The following is a 23040-nucleotide window of genomic DNA, read 5'->3' as shown; positions in this document are numbered from 1 at the left end:
TATATATATATATATATATATATATATATATATATATATATATATATATATATATATATATATATATATATATATATATAGTATAAAATCTGGTATATATACCATATATATATATATATATATATATATATATATACACACACGGTATATATAGGCCTATTTAGCACGGGCATTTTAACAAAGCACAATATAAATTGAAATGTGTCCACACCAGACATGAGAGACATGTTGGCGAATGGTACATTAAACACCAAACCCGGGGTGAGCATTTGGAGCGGGACACGGTGCGGCACACTCAAAATTGGCGCATTCACATATTCACCACTGTTTAAAATAAATAAATAAATTATTCACACCAGCCAATCGGCTTTTGGAACGGACTGCAAAGTCACACACGCCGTCCTGTACAGATCTGTAGTCACCCGGTCCCGGAGATAGTGGTAAGTGTTTACTTGTTTAAAAACAATTGATAGCAATAGTGCTAAAATTAGCTAAAGTATTAAGCACGGCCACCAGAATGCAAGTGAAAAAGTGGAAGCGCTCGAGGGTCTCTCATCAAAGAAAAAAAGGAAGGCCCTGCAGGAGAAAGAGTGGCTCACCTGTAGTGCAGTACTCGGCAGTGCTCTCTTTTTTGAGATAGTTTACCAAGCGACCCTCTTCTTCTCCGGTGTGCACAATGAAGTTGCCGGTACTCACGCCAGGGTGCAGCAAGGCGGACACTCACTCACATGTTTGGTGTTTAATTCAAACAGACACTTGCTTGCAGCGTTTTTTGTCTATTTTGCTTGCATCACCACAACATCCTCTTTCGGCATTAACATATATATATATATATACTACTGCTAGTAGCAAAAAAAAGAAGAATTTTTTATATATATATATATATATATATATATATATATATATATATATATATATATATACACATTTATTTATTTGCTAATAGCAAATTGTCACAGCCTCTTACAAGTTTGTCTTTCAAGTTTGTAACTGCCATAACACTAAGAAGAGCATCCTTTTTGATGCTGAACAGGCCGTCACTTAAGCTCAAGATTAATTCATCCAAACACAGGCTCACGTATGTCAAACAGTCCTCCAAATCCACATATGCTCAAATGGACAGGAGTGTGACATGGGATCATCCGCACACACACGCTACGATTTACACAAGGATTACACGCTCCCTTCTGGCTGAGCTGCAGACATGCCATGTTAAATAAACATCAAGAAGCCATTTGTGTTGCAGGTGTGAAAGACAAGACCAGAGGCAATGCTCACCTCATTTGATCAGTGAAGGATTTATGAGGAAATTCCTGTAAACTATCTGGCAGGGAAAGAAAAACACTTTTTAATCTGTTGGCTACTGTAAAGAAGGAGCATTGTAATGGTGTGATAATTAACATGGAAAGATGCAGAATCAGTCAGTTTCTCTTTTTCTATAGTAATGTGTATTGATGATCTGTTTTTGCAATGCCCAAACAACTCTAGAACATCATCAGTGTGGCATAGGCCTCGCGGCTCCATCTGCTATATAATCTGAACCCCATCCATCCATCCATCTTGTCTTGCTTATCCTTCCCAGGGTCACTGGTCGGTTAGAGCAGTGGTTCTCAATTGCGGTCCTCAAGTACCCCTATCCAGCCGGTTTTCCGTATTTCCCACAGCCAACACAGGTGTTTCAAACGATTAGCTAATCAGCAAGCTCTGCATGAAGTCTGATAACGATCCTCAGGTGTGTTGGATGGGAGAGACATGGAAAGCAGGCTGGATAGGGGTACTCAAGGACCTAGTTTAGAGGTTTGCAACCTGCGGCTCGGGAGCCACATGTGGCTATTTAGTCCTTCTCCTGTGGCCCCCTGTGGATCTCTTAAAAAAAGATATATAAAGACGTAGAAATGTATTTTGTAAGGGTGTCAGGCGATTTTTTTATCGTAATTAATCGCATGACTTCAATAGTTAACTCACAATTAATCGCAGATTTTTTTTGTTTTGTTTCAAATGTACAATAAGATTTTCATACTCTTGTTAACATAAAGGGGGGAAATTAAACTCATAGAAAAATGGCTGCATCATTAAAACAGTAATTTCATAATAATTCATAACATTGAGTTAAAATTAAAAGCGAGTGTGATATGTGTGTTGAGGACATTTTATTTATATTAAGAGCTGTTTAATCTTTAACGTGAAGTAACGTGTGAAATTCTGCACATTTTTAAAATTGTAACTTACAACTTGACCCCAGTCTCCTCAAATATATGCATTATTATTAAATGTGTGATGCGGACGTGTCTGCTGCGTTGTGACTGGAATTCCCCCAGGCTACAGGTATAGGTAAGGGGCCGTGTGTTAAAAAAATTAGTGGCGTTAAAGGAACTTTAAAACACTCACAATGAACTTTTTTTAAACATTTTTATTTTTTAGATAACATATTCTTTAAATGATAATTATTTGAAAATAAATAATTAAAAAATTAATTAATTGTCAGAAAAAGAGATGAAAGGTAGATGAAAAACTTTTTTTTTAATCCTAAAAATGTAAAAAAAAAAACTGACCAAAAAAGTTCCAAAAAGGAAGAGGAAAAGCAGAAAATTTATGATTTTATATATATATATATATATATATATATATATTAAAAAGGCAGACAAGAAAATGTTCAAGTAACTATAAAATATCCAACAACAAAAGAAGAAATCTTGAAAATGATCATAAAATGTCCACAAAATTGAAAAAAATGTCAGTAAATGGAAAGCAAAAAAGGTTTAAGAAAATTGCCATAAAATTTCCAAAAAAGTAAGAAGGGAAGCATACGATTACCATAATAGCTTCATTAAAATGCCAAAAATGTCCAAAATTTGACAGAAAGGAAGAAAAGTCTAAAAATGCATGAAAAATGAAGTATGTATGAAAAAATTTCAAAAACTGAAGACAAAAGGTAAAAGAAAATGAATTGGATGCTGCATACTTTTCTGTTATGGTGTAGCTTTAATTAGCTCTTAAGCCTTCAGTACATTAGACTAACACTAACACACTGTTTTTTGTTTTGTTTTTATAAATGGCTCTCTTGACAATAAAGTTTGCTGACCCCTGGTCTAGTTCATCCCAAATGTTTCTGTTGGTTCACTATGCCCTTATGAACCTTACTTTCTTCTGTAGGGCACAATAATGCTGGCATGCTAGAAGATATTTTGTGCCAGCTTTTTTATTTGACATATTGATGGCCGTCTACGGTCTTACCTTTCTAGAATAGGTTGCCAGGTAAAGTTTTCAAATGTGTTAATGCTACTTTTCATAGTTTTAGGGGGAGCCCAAGAGCAAAAAGGAAACAACTGTATCTCATTGTTGCTTTAAGAAACCCAAGCGAGATTGCAACCAAAACCAAGTGAGCCACCCATTACTCATTTCTAGTCCATCCAGTCCACACTGTGGGGGAGCCAGACAGTTTATCTTCTACCCAATATCATGCACTCACTCCATATCTCCCTCTGTCTCGCTTTGTATCTTTATGAGAGCCATGCCATCAATTTGACACAACTTGAACTGACTCCAACAAGCCTTTCTTTCAAAATTTAGCACCTCTTTCAACCATCTGATTGTGATTCTTTTGTGTAAAAACAACCCTTAATCCACCCGGATGAACTCCAAAAGAAGGCAAAATGGTTCTCTCCTACGGAGCCTCTGGAAAGTGGTCCGGTGTTGACAGACGAAGACATCTACTCAGAGCACATGTGTCGAGGAGAGTTAAAGAGACGCCGTGGGGAGGTTCAGGCTCAGGAGCAGTACGTGAGGAGGATTGGGGAATTTTCTCCCAATTTCTCTTGAAATGGCGAGTGTTAGATACAACGGAATCAAGCTGCTTACCGTAAAATGTAAAACATGAAATCAAGAACAATGACTAAGAAACACACTGGAGTCTAATAAATCACTCCCCTTGCCAGAATCAGCAATAAAAGGCACAATTTCTCAATATTATCCTTTGCTGGAAGTAAAAATGGACTGACACTTCATTGTTGAGTTCAAATGGTGGAGGCATCCTGATGTTAAAAATAACCAAACGCAATAACAACACAAAAACTGCAAATCTGAAAAACAAATAAACAGCAGCAATACTATCATCTCTTGTGTTTTCATTCCAAAAGAAAAATACAGCCAGTTCTGTGATGGAAAAAGTTCCTCGTTGTGATTTGCGGCAGGCTTTGATAAAACCACTTTACTGGTCTCTTACTGTGCGCTTAGATCGACTGTAATGTTTTGCTCTATCTAAGATACGTTATCTCATATTTGGCTCCTAATCACTCAGCGGTGTCGCAGTGGCGGATAGAGCCACGAACCTTGAGCGTTTGGCAACTCTCTTGACTCTAACTTATCACTCAGGATGAAATGACTTCCACTTGCCTGCCCAGAATAATATTATGGACAATCTTTGAAAGAGCCTTTTGTTCTCATTTCAGGCATTTAATGAAAGTATATAAACACAACGGTAGAGTAAAATACCGTACTGAAAATCATTCCTGTTGTATTTTAAAGGCTTCCCTGCAGAAACATGGATTGTTTGTCAATGTGACGGTATTAAATCATACCATTAAGGATCAAATATCTTTCTAAATGAAAACAGCCTGATGTTGACCCTTTTACTCATCATCTACGATCCATAATACCATCAAAAGATTCAGAGAATCTGTTGAAATCTCGACATATAAGGGCAAGCCCAAAATTCAACATTGATTGCACCTGATCGTTGATCTCGGGCAACACTGGGTTGAAAATCAGCATCATCGTGTAAAGGATATTGCCATGTGGGCTCAGGAAATGGACTGACGCAAAGTGGGAAAGTGTGTTGTGGTCTGACGAGTCCACAAAGAAACCAAGGAGGAAAATGACCATCTTGACTGCAATCAGTGCAAAGTTCAAAAGCCAGCATCTGTGATGGTGGTGTTTTAGTGCCCAGGCATGGGTAACTTTCACATCTGTGAAGCCACCATGAATGTTAAAAGGTAAATACTAGGGGTGTAGATCTCTCCAAGTAAGACGATTCGATCCAATACAAGGACGGTTCGATTTTAGAATGGAACGATTCGATTCAGTAGAATTAGGATTTGGTTCGATTTGGTGTAGCGGTGCAACGATTATTTGATGACTCAACAATTAGTCAATTATCAAATTAATTCACAATTATTTTGATACTCCATTAATCATTTGAATATCTCGTTTATTTTAAAATGATCTAAATCTCGTCATTTGCAAACAATTGTTTTTATTTTGTAAAACAGTGATCAGTATTTTTGCATATGGAATGTTCCGACATGTAGACCAAATTAGTAACTATCAGTCTTTTAAAATGCTGTTTTAACATGCATCTGCCCAATAAAATACTACACTCGTAAGTTGTAACTACAAATACATATATTTTTCTAAGTGCCATCTTACTAAATGTACACTTTTAGTTTTAGTTGTCATCATCATGCATCATGATCAGTCATGTCTGGCCCTTCAACACTACTTTGGATTAGGTCCAAAAAAGTGTGATTGCGACATCCCTACTACCCATGACCTGTTGTATCACCTCAACGATAGCAAAGATGACTCTGCATTTTTTCATTCTGACCAGCACTTCATTGGGAAACAGCCCCCCAAAAAGTAAAATGGAAGTTACCACTAAGTGAATACACAGCAATAATTGAACAGCAAATTCTCACTTTCACTGGGTGCCAAGCTCCAAGCCAAGAGATAATATAAATCCTGTTCACGTTTAGGAATATGTACTGTACAACCCTGTAGTTAAAACAAAGTAAATCCCATAAAGAGTACCCCCAAGAGAGTGATTCTGTATATTGAGACACAGAAAGCCAACACCATGCTTTCTTTACAGCTGCAAAATGTAAACCATGCTGTCAAGTCGACAGCGAGCCGGATGATTTACTGAGCTATACCTAGACGTACTGTCAGCTTTACAAAATGACTCCTGTCTCCACAAACACACATATATCTACCATCGTAATCAATCGTTTCAGCTCAACCTTTATTGACCTTTGAAGTTGCGTGAGTTCAATGTGTTCAACATTTCCAGTCATTGCGCAAGTGCCACCAAAACCTACAGTACTTTCTAGAAAATGTTATTAGAGTGCGCTTCAGTAATTTTCATGGTGTCCTTTCTACGAGTTGCTTGTCGGGTCAGGAAGGAAGAGCTTCTTATTCCTCTGAGAACGTCCTTGTCTATCGGAATAAGCCAATTGTTATTTTTGGCCCACGTCTTTACTGAAAATAAACTACAGTAGAGGAAGTTGTCCCTAATCTGGAAAGGTTCCTTCTTGGTTCTGTAGCCGTACTGTGTGGCCCTCTGACAGAATTAAGTAAAGAAACATATTCACCCTTTGTTGCATGAGCTCTCACTATAGAAGACAAACAAGCTGCTGTCCATGTTTGAGTGTAAATTTTGAATCATTGTTTATGCTGAGCATCGTGCTCGTTGAGAGGCAGAATGATGGGAATTTCACAGGGATAAGACGCTGCCCCCCTCCCCTTTCCCTCCCCTCTCTTTGTGCAACAGCTTAGTTTGGCACAGACTGCCCTTCTCAAGAAATCCGGGTCTGAGCTACTTTTGACTGAGAAGATCTATTACTTTCACTCCCGAACCATGAGACTAAAAGTTTGGCTTGCTAATTGACCACCGTTGCCAAATTTTCATTATCGGTGAAATATTAGAAGCGGAGTGAGCATCTGTAATTTTAATGTGTACTGAGTGGTCACTTAGCTTTCGTTTTTATTGTTTCTGAAGGCATTCAAAGCAATAATTTACACTGTTAATAAAATAAGCAACTGGAGAGTGAATATCATCACATTATATTTTCGTGGCGATCCATATCTTTAGTGCCTTAGTGATCGAACTAGCAACTTCTTCTTGTCAAAAAAGTTCTAAAAATACAGCCAAAAATAATATTATACTATATCTAGCTGACAATTACACATAAAGAAAACCCAAGAAATTGGTAAATGACTTTCAAATCAGTATACATATGAACCATTGATATAGTTTTAGACAGAGGAGGGTGCGTCAATCAATTTTGAGCTTGCGTCATTCGGCAATCGTCAACAGTCCGCAAACCCTTCCGTCGTCGCCAATCAGTTAATATTTCAAGCAGAACCGCATTGTAATCATCCGTCATTCGTCGATTGCTCAGCAAAATGAGTGCCCGTCATTGATGGATTGCCAAATTTATTGATGGATTGAAAAACCCCTTCTGGCAATTCTTAGTTCGTAAATTTTTCGAAGTTTCCTGTCAATCGGCAATCGGCAACAAAATGGGTGTCAGTCATTGACAGACCTTACATCAATGACGGAATTCCCACCTCTGGTTTTAGATCTTATTTCTAGGTGGGTTTTCAATCACCTATTAGTATTTAAATTTTCAAGAATTTCTTAATTAAACCTGAATGAAAACGCTAGAAATACACACATTCGCCCCAAAAAGTTTTTATGCTTGGAGGTGCTGGATTAAAATAAACGGTGACAGGACCATATACCACGTAGCACATTTTAACCAAATATTAAGTCACATGTGAATATTGTAGTCACAAAAATATGTTGGTGTACAATAAAGGTATGTTTGGGGGGCGAAGAAATATAAAAACTTCTGGAATTAATAAAAGAAGCCAACATTAATTTTTTGTTAACTGTCAGCCGAGAGTCCTATTTGCTAAATAATACCGTTGGCTAACAAATGCACACAAACAACTCTTGATCCATTGTAAATTACACTTGGAATTGGTTTTAGCATCACAATGGGCCATTTAATAGTAAAACCACTGATGGGCGAACAAAATGTTCTCAAAGAGTTTTAATAGTTTTTCGTATCACAAGAAAATATTGAACATTTAGCAAACAATGCAAACGTGAATGAACCCTGACAAGAAATCAACATTCGCTAGCTTCGCAAAATGTTCGCCCCTCAGTGGGATATAGGCACAAGAATAAACTACAAGTACCATAAATGGAAATGGTTCACACTATGTCTTCTCATTTGTCAATTTTCAACATGATTATTAGTTATTATTATTATTATTACTGCTTAAAGCGTGGAGCAGCTTGTTTCCTGCCGCCAGTTGCTTCTAAGAGATCAGAGCCAAGTTTGTCTGAGGTTCTTCCCTGGTGGGCAGGCAAGGAAAGTAATCCTTGGACAAACACACGCCACCTTTTGACTGGTCAGGAATGTTATCAGGGATCATATACTCTCCCCTGCATTGAGAAAGGGAAGATTGAACTTGAAATGCTTCCGCAACAGCTGTTTGCTGCATCACTCGTTCTCCCCCTACCCCACGCAGTGAGCCGAGAACCCTGGCACGAGGCAACTATCTGGAACAGTCTCTTTTGCCCATCTCTTTCATCAGGGCTGGTTCGAGCCACATCATTGCAAGTGTTCTCCAAGTCAAGCAGTAAAAATACTGTGGTGATTAAAGTCAGATAGACTGACAGGGCCCTTAATCTTGTGTCTGATGAAAAAATGTTAACTGCATCCTCATGTACCCTCCTATGAAGTGTTTTTGAATTGTCAAAGGCTACACAAACAGGACAGCAACTGACTAAAGTTTTTAGCAATGGGCTTTAAAAGTTTTATGGAGAGTATAAAAATAAACACTGTAGCAATACTGTGGTCAGCCATTATTGTTTCGGTCGTGTGGTAATCTCGCACGCCCAGACTGAACATTTAATACACTTGCAGTCCATTTACCACAAATGACCATTTGAGTGATATTAACGTGATTTTTTTTTTTAATTGATGCATTGTATTTTGGTGAAATAATAAAAAATTGACAAAGCTACCCCGCTTTCCAAGCCTATTGGTGACCTCTTAATAACATTTGTTAAAGTTATTGTGGAATATCTTTACGGAAGAATGTTGGTATTCTATTCCAAACTGTCAATTGATTTTCTTACGGATCTACTCAGGGAAGAGTTATGGTTGTATTAGCAGTGGTAGCAAACGTCCTCATATGCTTCCATTTTTACATTTGAGGACTTATCCTCTAATGAGGACTCATTAGTCAATCTGTCATTCGCCAAACACCGCCTTTCTGTTTTTATAGTATCATTTATACTATCTTGGAATAATGGGGTCCACCACACAAAGATAAAGCTGGTGTTATTTCACCCCTGGCCTTTCTTGACACACAGACTGCTTTTGAATAAACACACAGAATTTGGGAAACTGATGTGTCAAAGCGAGAACTGGTGAAAACCATTATCAACAGTTTATGTTGAATCGGGTTACCATTTGCTGTATGGGTAATGGGTATTGTTATCTGAAATTTCAAGATACAGTGTTCCCTCGTTTTCCGCTGGGGTTAGGTTCCCAAAAATGCCAGCAATAAATGAAATCCGCGAAATAGTTAGCTTTATGTTTTACATTTATTATAAATGTTATAAGGCTCTAAAACCCATCTCCACACAGTTTATACGCTTTTCTCAACGAGGCATTTACATTTTGTCACATTTCTCTCTTGTTTAAACATTCTCAATGTTCAAACCTTCATAAATTGTATAAAATAGGTACCACCAAAATAGTGAACCACGTTATAGCGAGGGAACACTGTTTTCTATCAACCTTGTTCCTCATATCCCGTTTAACACAATCAGTTTAGTTTATACATATTTGTGGTGATTCTCCAAACACATCTGCGGGAAGCTTAACTAACCTCTCTCTCACTCTACCTCCCGGATTACAAATTCAACCAACATCCCACTATGACACACTATGACCAACACTCATGTGGTAACTTATTTCCTCGAATGTGAGGAGTGAAAAACATTTTCAAGAGAAAATGGAAAGCAGGCGCTCTGCCGTGTAGCTCAGGCAGTTTTACGACAACATTGTGGTTGCTAGCAAATAGACCAAAGTTGATGAATTCCTCGGTTCCTTTGTCATCTATCAAATCCATGAGGTCTTATCGGTGCGCACATTTACACATGCTTCATGTTACATTACTATTTCGTACAGATAAAACAAACCATTAGCTTTAAGCGGCTAACTATTTTGGGGTCTTACTGGTGCTTTTGTTAAAAATGACAATTTTCAATGTATTTGATTGGTGCTTTAGCTTCTCCACACTAGTACGGCTGAAAAAATTGACATTGTAACATTGTTTGCCACAGAAGGGAGCAACATCTTACCCGAGAGGATATTGAGGAGAGCAAGGCCGTGGAGTAAGATACCGCAGTTGCCAAGGCTAAGGCACAGCAGCTAGCTAACAATAGCATGTGTGTTTATTTTAGACATCTTCAAATGTGACAATGTTGTGATGATGACAAATCTGCTTCATCAATGAGTGACCAATCTAAGTCATATGCATGACATTAGCTTGGCAAGACGCAAGTCCAGCAAGACAGACCTTGTTTTGCTAGTTGAAGTATGTCACTAGCAAACCAAAGCTCTTGGCTCCACTCTTAAGCATAGAAAATGTGGAATATTAAAACATTCAATTATTTAAGAAATAACTTGAATATTGCAGACTTTAAAATAATGTATTGAATTTGTTTTGTAGTCTAATGACAATCTTGGGGGTTATATGCACACATATTTGTCTTAAATAAATAAAGGAAGCATTTTCATGCTTCGTCTTTTCTAACTCTGCGTGTCCCTTGGGGATCTCCCTTACTTCCTGCCATTAAAGAGACAACCCACTGGAGAACAGAGGGTGACTGACGTATAACTACTTCTGCTCTCTGGCTGACTGTGAAACCCACTGAATTCATCATTCACTTGTTGACAAAATAAAAACAAAAGACATGTGGTGTTGAAGTTGCCGGCACAGATAAGTCGGAAGAGGTTATAAAAGAATAAAATGTATTCAGAATTCCACGGAATTCCACAAATCCAATGACAGTAAATGTTTTACGACAATTAGCAAAGGATTATACCAAAGGTATTTCTTAAAATGACCCTATTGTGCAATAGGTCCTCCCCGTTGACTTTTCACACTAAAACTGACCCCGTAGCACAAAACACTCTTGAAAACTGGAGTAAAACAGCAAACACCGTTCAGTCTAAACCAGAGAGTCTCATTCCACAAACCCAAACAAGAAATTGGGCAAAGCCACAAACAGACGCTCTGCAGAGACCACACACCCACGGGAACACAAACATCTCAACAAACACTCTCCAGCAAGCCCACTTCAAACGAAATCCATCAAGGCTAGTTAAAGATGTGATGCAGTTTCTTTCTCAACACTGCTATTCTATTTTAGTCCTCCATGTGCAAAGCCAAGCAGTGATGCAAGGTTTCACCCTTAACCTGAACACTTCCTTACCTTCTGTAGCCACTGAGTGTAATTCTCCATAATGTGTTCAAGCTGCTGGATTTTCTGTTTGGGAAAGTCTGGATCAGGTGGCGGTGCATCTCTCTGGAGGGAATTGGCGTTATACTGCGGGCTTCCTTTTGCCTCCCGGCAGGAACCCTCCCCAGCAGCCCCTCCTTCAGGTAGGATGAAGGTGTAGGTGCACTGGCCATGCTGGATCTTGTGGAATCGTCTGCTGCCACTTCCTCCGTTGTTGCTGCTGCCGGTACTGCTGTCGGCCCCTCTCCTTTGCTCGCCTCCTCCGCAGCTCACTATCACGACGATAGCTGTCAAGGACAGCAAGTGATACACAAAAGTGTAGCACAGCATCATATCAGCGGTGAACAATGGGAGTCTTTTATCTTCTTTTGCTTCGTGGGTGTTTTGGCTGGATGTTTCCTTCGGATGTGCATCAAGAGGCTGTGAAGAACGTTGTTGGTTTCAAATCTATGAAGTCCATCTTTAAATTGGAGGGCCACCATTGAAAGCCAATGTTGTCCTTGAGATGCTGCTTTTCTTTAGCTCCTTTAAGTTTTGCACATTTGCAGGCTGACAACTTGGTTATCTTGATCTTCTTCCAAGTAAGCCAAAGTCAGCAGCAAACTGTGCATCAGTCACTCAGCGCTTTTAAAATAGGTGGTGGGTAATCTGGGATGGTGCAGTTGGACCTCCCCTGGTCACCTTTCTGCTTTCCCCCTTCTGCTCTCTGGCTTAATGACTGCAGGGAGTGAGAGATACTCTCACTGAAGAACAGTTCCGAGCTTCCAGCACACTCTGAGCCTGCCCCTTGTAGAGCCTGCGGAGGAATGTGAGTGTGTGCATGTACAAGTTTGTGTGTATTGTGTGTGTGCCTGGCAATAAGGGACCCCAGCACAGAGGATGTGCTTAGACTGAGGGTCGGCTTACAAGCGCTCGTACTGGAGGCTATGTGGCTGAGCTGCCTTTTTGGCTCTGTGTTGACCATAAACAAAAATAAACGTGTTTGTTTGGTATAATTATTTGTTCCTATTTGAGGACGCTGCTCCTCTAGAAGCGTTGCATCAGCCATGTTTGAAGAAACATTGTTTGCTAGTTAGTAAGCTTCTAGTTATGCCTACTTTTGACCAAACGAGTAATCAGATGTGGGCGCGACAGTGAACTTCCATCGTTTGCCAGCGATAAATTCTCCGTCAACATCAGTCCATCGTTGTCCCAGGTCATCTCAGTCCATCACCGTTATTTTAATGGCGTTCCCTTCATCGCTGAATTGTATTTAGAGACGGCTATTTTGGGACAGTCAGTAATCCCTTCACAAAACAAGATTGAATCTCAAGGGGTTTATCCTAAATTAATAAAGAATTTTCAACAACAACAAAAACTACAAGATTAATAGCACAGTTTTATTCATCTGGAAAACGTTTGTGCGACTTTACACACCTGCTTCTCCTCCCCAAAATGCCATTCGCCTTTGCTTGACGGCCAAAAATTGGTACTGTCTGCGCTTATCCGTTAGTTTTTCAAGTTATCGTTAATCGCCAGTCCACCAGTGAAAACCCATGAACCTTCCTTCGTTACTGACGGACTGGTGACGACACAGTGTAAATGTCCATCTTTGTTTGTAAATCTAATTGGCAGAGACCATTACATTAATGTAGTCCTCGAATTAAGAACGAGTTCTGTTCCTAAGCTGGCGACGTAGCCCCTAAGTCGGATTTCACCGCTAAAGTCGAAATTTACGTCAAAGTACTTTGTACAGAGTAATTAAAAAAAAAACATATTTACGGCACCCGGAAATTGCGGGAACCAACATTTTGTGTTTCCGCGCGAACATTTATTGCTGACGGACCGCTAAGCGGAGCTTGGAATCTTTAAACATGGAAATGTGACGCGCATGACAGCGAACAGACCTGCTCAAACCTGTGACCTGTTGCTGGAGTTATCAACAACACAACTATAAATAGCTTTAAAATGCCGTGATTACTGTGGGAAATGAGGCACGGGCGTCGTAAAGTCGAAATGTCGTAACTCGAGGACTCCCAGTATTTCCATGTGTTTGTTTCCTATTTTGATGTGGTCATGGTATAATTAATATTGTGTACACTCTTGCATCTTACACATCTCTGTGTGATCTACATGGGCGCGTTGCGTTCACATTAGATGTCGCATTTGTTTTTGTAATGTGAACGGTACATAAAAACATCGGATTTAACAAAAAATATGAATTGCAGTGTGAATGTAGCCTAAGTGATTCTTATGGATATAATTGAAACCAACAGATAACTCTGAATTGATTGAGTAAAAGTACGCATCACCACTTTTGTCTGTCACAACAATAAGAGGCCAGCACAAGTTTGAAAACACAGATCATATATCATCTTAAATTCCTAAAGGGTTTTCTCGAAAAGCATCTGGCTGAGGTTTTAGATTAAAACTGTCTGGTCTATTATTACCTCATTTGACTTTCTTTCACTGCGCTGTAATGTTTATTTCTGTTTCGGTCGACCCTTTTTGTACAACCCCTGAATGTCAATTTCTATTTTAGTCTCTATCCAATGGTAGATGAAGATGTATCATTCATTGGGCCCTGATGCTAGTTACTGACTTAGGGCGCACTCACACTCGGGCCATTGTACCGTGCCCAAGCACGCTTGCTGCTAAAGTCCGGTAGTGTGAGCGCAATCGATCCGCGCCTGAGTACGGTTTGGATCCCCAGTTTAGCACGATTGGGAGAGGTGGGCCAGAGAACGGTACGGTTGGCCGCATATGCGCACAGCCGCGGTGAGTAGTCTCCTCGAGAAACATATCCATGACGTCACATACGTACGTGCGACGTATATAGCGAGCGACCTGAACTGTTGACCATACAACAACCAGAGCGTCCCTAGCAAAGAGATGGCAGCAGCAAAGTGTTGGTCTGATGATGAAGGGCAGTCCCCCATGATGACGTCTTCTTCTTGCGTGAATTAACGTGATGGCGTATATTTTGGAGGCAACTGGGCCCGAGCACGGTTTGGTTAGAGTAATGTGAGTGCGGGCCAGAGGGGGACAGAAAAGGGGGGTCAATCAGGCTTCAGTACGGTACGGAAGAAATGGCCCTAGTGTGAGAGCACCCTTACTTTTAGTCTACAATTTCTGTCACAATCAGTACACAAGTATAATTCAGAGTGGTTTGAGACAAAAATGCTATATATATTTTTAGCATTGATAATATCGGTTTGATTTGTGCTGCAACAATTGAAGGATTCATTCAAGAACCCGTTGTGACAGGTGCCTCTTAGAGTAATGATGTCATGATGGTGACACTAACAGGAGAGGGACACCGCAGAGCCATTAGCACAAGATGACTGCTATTCCTCATTAGTCCCCTTGTGCTCCCAAATCTGAGCTCGCCACAGGCATGGTCTATATCTGATGTCAAAGTAACCATGCCCAATAACCCGCTGCACCCTAATCCCTCCCATGTGACGTCTCTGGCCAGAACAGAGACCGAGAAAAAAAAAGGGTCAGGAGTTGGGGTGTGATGGTGTTAAACAGTAAAACAGTTTACCTTTATGCTGAAAGGTTAATGCAGGTTCATGGACAGGAGATTTTAACGGAGCTTATGGTTTAAAGTAAATGTAGGATAAATGTTTGGTAAAACTAGGATGACCACATTTTCAAAATTACAAATCAAGTCATGAAAATTTAGCTGAAAATCAAATGTGCAATAAATCCTCACCAGGGACTATTTATAACAAATTTAAGTGCTAGTCAATCTGGTGACTGGTGGTTGTGTTATTACTTTAGTTAATACGAGATGCTATCTTGGGTCACAATAGCGCTGAACATGTCAATGCACTCACCGTTATCCAACACTATTTGCTTCCTGCAACTTGAGTTGGCACGTCAAATAAATTCTAAGATGTTTCCACGTACTATTAAAAATGAATGTATGTTGAAAATAATTCCTAATTAAATTTGTTTTTACCGGTGATTGGTTTATCCTCGCGAGCGCGACTGTGTGTGTGATAAAAATTGGCTAGACTATCAAGAAAAAAGAAGAAGAAGAAAAACTGGACACGGAAACACGATCTGCATAAAACTGGACCAAAACAATGGGACTGGCGAAATCCACCGGACTCAGGACACATGGCTGAAATCGGGACTGTCCCTTTTGAACCCCCAAGACCAACTTAAGTCCCAAATCAAACTGTGTATACTCACCATACCAAGTTAGAATGGCTCTCATAACAAAAAAAGAGTGAAAATAAAATCTTTAATCCTTTCTTCTGAATGATTGGATTCACTCCAGCACACGTCTATGAACTAGGTGCCAAGTTCACATGTGCTGTAGTTATATATAAACGGCTTGGGAGACAAAGAACAAAGGGCTAAACTATCCTGTGAGTGGTCCGGACTGATAGCAGGTGCAGCTTCATACTCCTTGAAAATGTTGCACATCATTAATTTCCCCAAGTCTTCTCATTGTGATGCCATTGAACACTTAACTAAGAGAAGACAAGACAGCCTATAAAAGTCCAACTGATCTTATCAGGATGTTCATTTTACGCATATACCTAGTTTATATATCATTCAGAATATATGAAGTCCAGTACATATGACTTATATAAACTCAATGGTATGCTCTGTCTGTTGCACTTGAACCTTTTCACGCAACACATGCCACAGCTGAAGGCGAATAAATATTTACTGGAAAGCCAGCAAGTCACACAGCTACGAGTTAAATTTGAAGCGTATGTGAGAAAAAAAAAGTTTGGAGTTCTCTTCTATTTTTTTTCCATTGTCACTAAAGGTGGAGCAATGATAGTTTATAAAGCGGTATCAATGGTCAAGCGAATGCCTTCTGTTATCCCAACAGGTGGCGTATACTGGCTCTTTTGTGTTTTACAAGCAGAGTTGCCAAATCCAGGTCCAGAAAGTAAAAACCCTGACACAGTTTGGCTTTAGCCTCAGGTGCTTGTTACCTAGCTAGCTAGCACCCATGGTGCTAACTAGCTAGGACGAGGGGCTAAAGCCAAACGTTGGCAGGGTTTTAACTTTCTGAACCTGGATTTTTCACCTGTGTTTATAAGTTATATTATATCCCTCCATTAATTACTGCAACAAAAGCAATACGAAAGTTCAAGTTGATACTTTGTATATAATTTTGCTAACTACGTGCTATAACTCCATCTGTTGTGGCTTTGTTCAACCCCTGCACCTTCCCAGAGGCTAATCATGTACGGCCGCACATTGTGTAGTCAACTTTGTACTTTAAACAGTGGACTCGTTCCCAAAAACAACATTGTCACAATCCTATTTGGCCATTAAGACGTCACTCGAGCACTGTTTGCAATTTTCAATCATAAAATTGAGCGTGTGAACACAAGTACAAACAAAATACGACCTTTGTTGCCGCAAAACTTGCACGCCGGAAAGGTCAGTTGGGGATTTGGCGCAAGTTCCGCTTCTCGTCTCGCTGAATAAACACACTGCAATGTCGATCAGCGAGACACAAAAACACATTAGATACGGAGCTTTAATCATACTTTTTTTCAGTTTTAGTGCTATTTTCACTATTTTGATCATGTTTGCGCCTAATCAAACGAAGTGATGCATGTGCTATGTCAGATTGAGTTTAGCTATTGTGGGATTACGGAATAGCTATAGTCAAACAAAGTGATGCCTTTCTTTGGTGGTCCCACATCAGCTACATCAGCCATCATTGGAAAAACAGTATAGATTGAAATAAAACTAATACAAATATTTTTAATCCTTCTTTCTTTCAAAAAGGGGCAACACTTGATTGATTTATCTTGATGTTTGTTTTTATGGACTTGTAGTGTAGGTCACGCTTTTGACCTGCAGTTTTTGATGGATTTATTTGAACTTTCATTCTCTCTACAGAGAGGCACTGACTAATCAGGGAGGAGATACTTAAAAAGTTAAAAGGCTTTTTTTGTTTGTTTTCTAACTCATCTCCCGGTTCATCCCACTAATATGCATATGAAGTATGATTGCTAGAGATAGATTAAAGGATAGATAAAAAAAAATAAAAAACTTGATTCAGTCAAACATGCATGGCTCTCCTTTGATGGCCCCAAGGTTAGTTTACAGGGAGTTCAGGAACGTTCACAAAGTCTTTGTCAAGTCAGGTAGCAGATGAAATAATTTTGATACAAGTTACACTGCCCTTAATCAGTATCATTCAATTTTATCTTGATGTGATAACAATTACATAGATACCGTAGGCATGATGTTCCCTTGTCAAGTTCATCACCGATCATTTAAAATAGGCATAAACACAAACCATTGTTTGAGATACGCACATTTTCCTGACCTAAATCCCGTGTTTGGCACCAGTGGCATTAGTTTAACGACATTTCTCCTTAGCATGGCTGTTTTCAACATCAAATAGCTTTTTTAGGAGCAAAGCTATTTTTGTGATCACATAGCGATAGCGCAGAAGCTACATTGCCACAGGCAGTTCGAAAGCTGTCACATACATTACAATTACAATTACAATACAATTACAGAAGAAGAGGCCCATAGACATACCTTATCACATTTATGTTACTCATCGATTCCCCACAGAACACTTACATGTTAATGTGTTTAATGTACATCCCCCCCAAAAAGTTCCTGTTCAATGTAAGAGCAAACATTTAGGTATATGTCACGAAGTTAACACATCAAGCAAACATCTGACATAGTACTAACGAGCAACATGTTTTTGGCTGCTATAGAGTAAAACTGCATGTGAGTGTGTGCGCAAGTGTAGGAAATTTAGACTGGAAGAGGTGGGAAAACAGATGAAGGTTAAAAATGTAATTTAGGGTTATGTTTTTCAGGTTATTTTCTCCCCCAAACCTAATTGTTGTGGTGTATTAAAAAAAATATTGTGATATTTGATAACTTAAAAAAGCGTATTTCAATATACGGGAAAGGTGACCACATCCGCAAATACAGTTATGTATGATAATTACTAACATTCATGTCACTGCTTCAGCAGTGGTAGTTAAAAACATGATAATACAAAGATTTCACATCCATCCATCCATCCATTTACTACCGCTTATCCGGGGTCGTCGCAGTGGCAGCAGCTTTAGGAGAGAAGCCCAGACTTCCCTCTCCCCAGCCACTTCAACCAGCTCCTTCTGCGGGATCCCAAGGCGTTCCCAGACCAGCCGAGAGACATAGTCTCTCCAGCGTGTCCTAGGTTGTCCCCGGGGCCTCCCGCCGGTGGGACATGCCCGGAACACCTCACCAGAGAGGCATCCAGGAGGCATCCGAACCAGATGCCCGAGCCACCTCAACTGTCTCCTCTCAACGTGGAGGAGTAGCAGCTCGACCCCGATTCCCTCCCGGATGACCGAACTTCTTACCCTATCTCTAAGGGAGAGCCCAGACACCCTGCGGAGGGGACTAATTTCGGCCGCTTGAATCCGAGATTTTGTTCTTTCGGTCACGACCCACAGCTCGTGACCATAGGTGAGGGTAGGAACGTAGATCGACCGGTAAATCGAGAACTTTGCCTTTTGGCTCAGCTACTTCTTCACCACAAAGATTTCACATGTTAATTCAAATTTACAAATTTTTATAATGACTTTTAGAGGTGCCACCCAAATTAGCTAATTTTGTCATTTTATTATAGCTAAGTTAGCTAAATTTCTCTTGTGGTATAGCTTCAGTGTAGTTTAGATAGATTTATTTTTTAGGTAATGTATTTCAACAAAAGAAAATGTATAAACCTAATCATATATATAAGTGTGCACATTTGCCAGCGACATATGTACATGAAATTTGGTACATTTAGCTTGTAGCTTACTCCGTAGCGCGCTACATTTTCCAAAAAGCGAATTCTCCCAAAATCATAGTTTATCATGTAGTCATTTTATTATGGCCTAGCTAGCTAATTTTCTCTTCTTGGTAGCTTCAGCATGCCGGTAGTTAAGTTCAATGCATTTAATGTAGAATGGCTTATAGCTTATGTCGCTCACTACATTTTCAAAATAGCTTCCCAACTCTGCCTAAATCTTATCATACAACCTGCTCTAAAAAATAATAAAGTTCTTCAGTCTGTTTAGTGAGCAAGCTCTGCAAGAAATATTGCAAACGCGCAATTGTTTGTATATTGATTTTATTGACAAAAATGAGCATAATGTTATTTTAGGTAAGCATAAATGGTGAACGAGAGAGCAAAAGAAAATAATACAAACAAGCCATTTCATGCACTGCTTTGAACAAATAAATACACTGCACATGCCAAAATTCTCAAAGGAATAATTATATTTGGAGGATTATAAAAATATACTGTACTAGATGTTTTATCCATTGTTTTATTTTAGTTTTACAATTCATCATCAAATTGTCTATATTTTATTGATTCATGAGTTGAAGGCTTGATGATCCATAAATCCATGAACAGAAAATATATACCTCTATGAAAAATACATGTCTTTTTTTTGCATGCATGCATGCATGCATGCATGTATGATTTTTGCTCATTTCCATTGTTTTCATATCCAGTCGTGCGTGTACATATTGTACTGCGTGCACTTTTGCGGCTAGGTTTGTGTCTTTTTATAATATATCTTGCACCACTCTGTATATTTTTGTGTGTCATTTCTATGAACCCTGAGCCCTTTAAGTAGTAGAAAATAAAGAAAACGACTCACTAAGCTCAACGTCAAAGCCAAATACGCAAGCCAAAAGTTGATTTCGTACTTATTAATGCCTGAAAAAGGACATTTTATACATGTCCTAATTTAACAGCCAAAGATATGGGCAGTACATGCTTTTACCATTTAGGGTGGCTATCGTCGGTTTGCACAATATTGAGGTTGTGATAGTGCTGCACGGATTTTCTTACTGTTGCAAAACAAACAAAATGATATCCAAAATCTGACCACTGCGCACCAAAATAATATATTTTGGGTTTGTGAGGGAACTTTAGTATTATGAAGTTTTTTTTTCTTTAGCCGCAATGTGATGATGATATCAGCAAAAACAAAACAACGGAAAGTGCAGTTATTTCTGATGTGTGGCGAGTAAAACAGCGCCTAATGAAAAACTGTCTGACTTGGTAATCAGAAGTAAACGTCTCATTATTCTGTCATGATTGATGAATTGACTCCTTTTGTTGTTGTTGTTTTTTGCCCTCTCGTCTTATAATCTGACCTTATCGGTTTCATGTCAGCATATTAGTTCAAAGGTGGACAGGTGCTATAAACTTGGCCACAAGATGTGTATGTTTAACAGAATTCTGCCGCGTCAAATAACGCCAGCAGCGTTCAAATGGTTTACATCATGTCACCTTGTTTTATGGGTCAAGGGGTCGGCACTAAACACAATCAATGACTGGCCCGCTCGCCTTGCCTTCAGGACACACGAGTCGCGGCCTTTGGCGCTCGCGACTGTGAACGTGTCACGCTCCAAAGCTGCTGTTACCAAGTCCAAATAAATGGAAACTAAATTAGCAAATGGGGAGCAAAAGCAGCACCACATGGTACTTGACCTCCGGGACCCAAGGGTTTGACCAACTTGATGATTTCGCTGGTTGTTTGTTGCTTCTGGTGTTCCAACAGTTGAACGAGCTGAGACGCTTCTTATTTTGCGCAAATGGGCGGACAGCTGGGCCGTTGCAAACTCACATCCTCTTCAGGCAAACGTCTCCGCGGACTGAGGTTTAAGAATAAAAACAGGGAGTGTCAAACCATCTGTAGTTCGTTACCACGTACTAGTCCGTTCTAATACTTGGATTAGGTTAACAATTTAAATAAGTCTGCAACAAAGTACCTTGAAAAGGCCAGCATGAGCTCTTTTGTCTTTTCGATAGATGGATAATAATAAATATATATTTTATTTATCATAGTAGTGATAGATTAAATGCTATTCCACTAAATGGCAGAAACTTTTTCCAAGTATGTATAAAAGAACGCAAGAGCAAAGGGTTTGAAGCAAACACCAAAATAACCACAACTATAACTTTTTTTCAGGTCAGCACAAAAAACAACAACATTAAGTGTGAGAACTGAGCTCATTTTGTACAGCTTGTCACAAAAATCAAGTCACTCAAAATTTTAATAGCATTTAGGTTCTATGTTTGTCCTGCATATCTTTCCAAACCCGCCAAAAAAATATTAGGCCTTATCACATTGTAGCATAAGACGTAGTGTAAGCACGACTCATAGCCGTATATAGAGAGAGTTTGGCCAACGCAGCAGGGTAACATGTGACCTGCTGATCACATGACATACGGACGCCATCTTGTTACCCTGCTGAAACCGAGTTGGACAAACTCTCTCCATATACCCCCCCCCCCCCCCCACACACACACACACACAAGGGCAAACTGTTTGATCTAAAACAAGGCGACATTTAAGTTCAAGTTCATACCGATTTTTGCATTTTGTTTCTGCAAAAGTCAAGTTCCTTCTTTAAAAGTCTGCCTTTCAGTCGGTGACAACCCTCCCAAAGAATAAAAACAAGAAATGTCCGGGTGGTTTGCCAAATGTGATGGCACATGTTTTTAATATTGCTTTGTAGAATACTGAAAAACACCAAAGATTTATGCTCTTTGGCCATGTAACATTTGTCATACGTTTTCCTAATGACGCCTGATTTTTTGTATTTCTGTGGCCTATCTGAGAATGTAGCATACATATGCATCCATTGCAAACTGGTAATTAACACCAAATGTGTGTAGCAGGGAACCTTTTACATCATCTCTAGCATCAATTGCTTGTCCGTCACCATGTAGGACGTTGGAAACAAGCCATTCCTTCACCATTACACTCAACCCCTGCTGACTTTTTTATATTTCTCCTTCATTCCTCCTCCGACTATGATGATTGAGATGTTTTCGACTAAACACCTTCATATGTTGAGCTGTGCTTGCCAGAAAAGTTCCGCACACATGGAGATTGCTCCAGCATTATGGCCTCTCAGGGGCTTATTAAATCCCACTTGGCTTGTCAAGGCTATTTATGGGGATTATACGGAACACCACTCACAGGACGATAGGTGCTAATCCGAAAGTGACCAGCAAGGAGGCGAATTCCCAACTGAAGAGAGTAATGACTCTGCTTTTTTCCAACACTTAACCAGGTGTCTCTTCTGGGATCGTAAGTCAACTTTCAGATCCACCCTCGATATGGACCATGTCGTCCATCAGGTTAGAACAATATGAGTGCATTAGAAGAGCTTGACAGCTGAAGGAGATCTCCATTTTAGCATTGCAAGTTCAGAACATACATTTTTTCAATTCACAAGATATTTAGTGGGGAAATTGGCTTGTGAACAATTAAATATAACAAAAGTACCGGGAAAATTCATGTTTTTCCTCCAAGTTATTTTTGCAGGCTTTAACCTTTCGGAAAAAAGGGAGCTGTGCTTACCCTATAACGTATCATATTAACTCATTCACTCCCAGCCATTTTCACTGAAGCAACCCCCTTCGCTCCCGGCTCTTTTACTGGATTTTGACTGATGTGGCAAGGCACACAGAATATTGTGTTCCATTGCTATAAAAACATGGAACCTACCAAAATAAAGTTTAGAGTCTCTTCTTTCATCAGGGAAAAAAAAAGTATATTTGTATCTGTTTCCGTTTTGCAGCAATTAGCATTAGAATATAGCCAAGTTTCATCATTATTCACATTCATGGTGAAAACACTGACAAAAAGAGATCGTTGCAACATGGTTGATCTCTTATACTCTACTGCCACCTGCTGGCTGTTTTATTAAATAACTGC

General features: G+C 39.5%; 1 protein-coding gene across 1 annotated transcript in view; it reads right to left on the bottom strand.

Moving 5' to 3' along the window:
- Nucleotides 1–12086, bottom strand: part of angpt1 (angiopoietin 1) — a 49662-nt gene extending 37576 nt beyond the window's left edge. The window contains exon 1 of the mRNA XM_086063375.1: nucleotides 11300–12086. Coding sequence (XP_085919501.1) covers nucleotides 11300–11659 — 360 coding nt within the window. The 5' untranslated portion in view covers nucleotides 11660–12086. The remainder of the gene's footprint in view (nucleotides 1–11299) is intronic.
- Between the last annotated feature and the right edge of the window lie 10954 nt (nucleotides 12087–23040).

The sequence above is a fragment of the Leptonotus elevatus genome, chromosome 19 (genome assembly GCF_054856555.1).
Source record: "Leptonotus elevatus isolate MCC_2025b chromosome 19, RoL_Lele_1.0, whole genome shotgun sequence".
NCBI classification, from domain to species: Eukaryota; Metazoa; Chordata; class Actinopteri; order Syngnathiformes; family Syngnathidae; genus Leptonotus; species Leptonotus elevatus.
The sequence above is the reverse complement of the archived record's forward strand: the minus strand, read 5'-3'. Positions and strand labels throughout refer to the sequence as shown.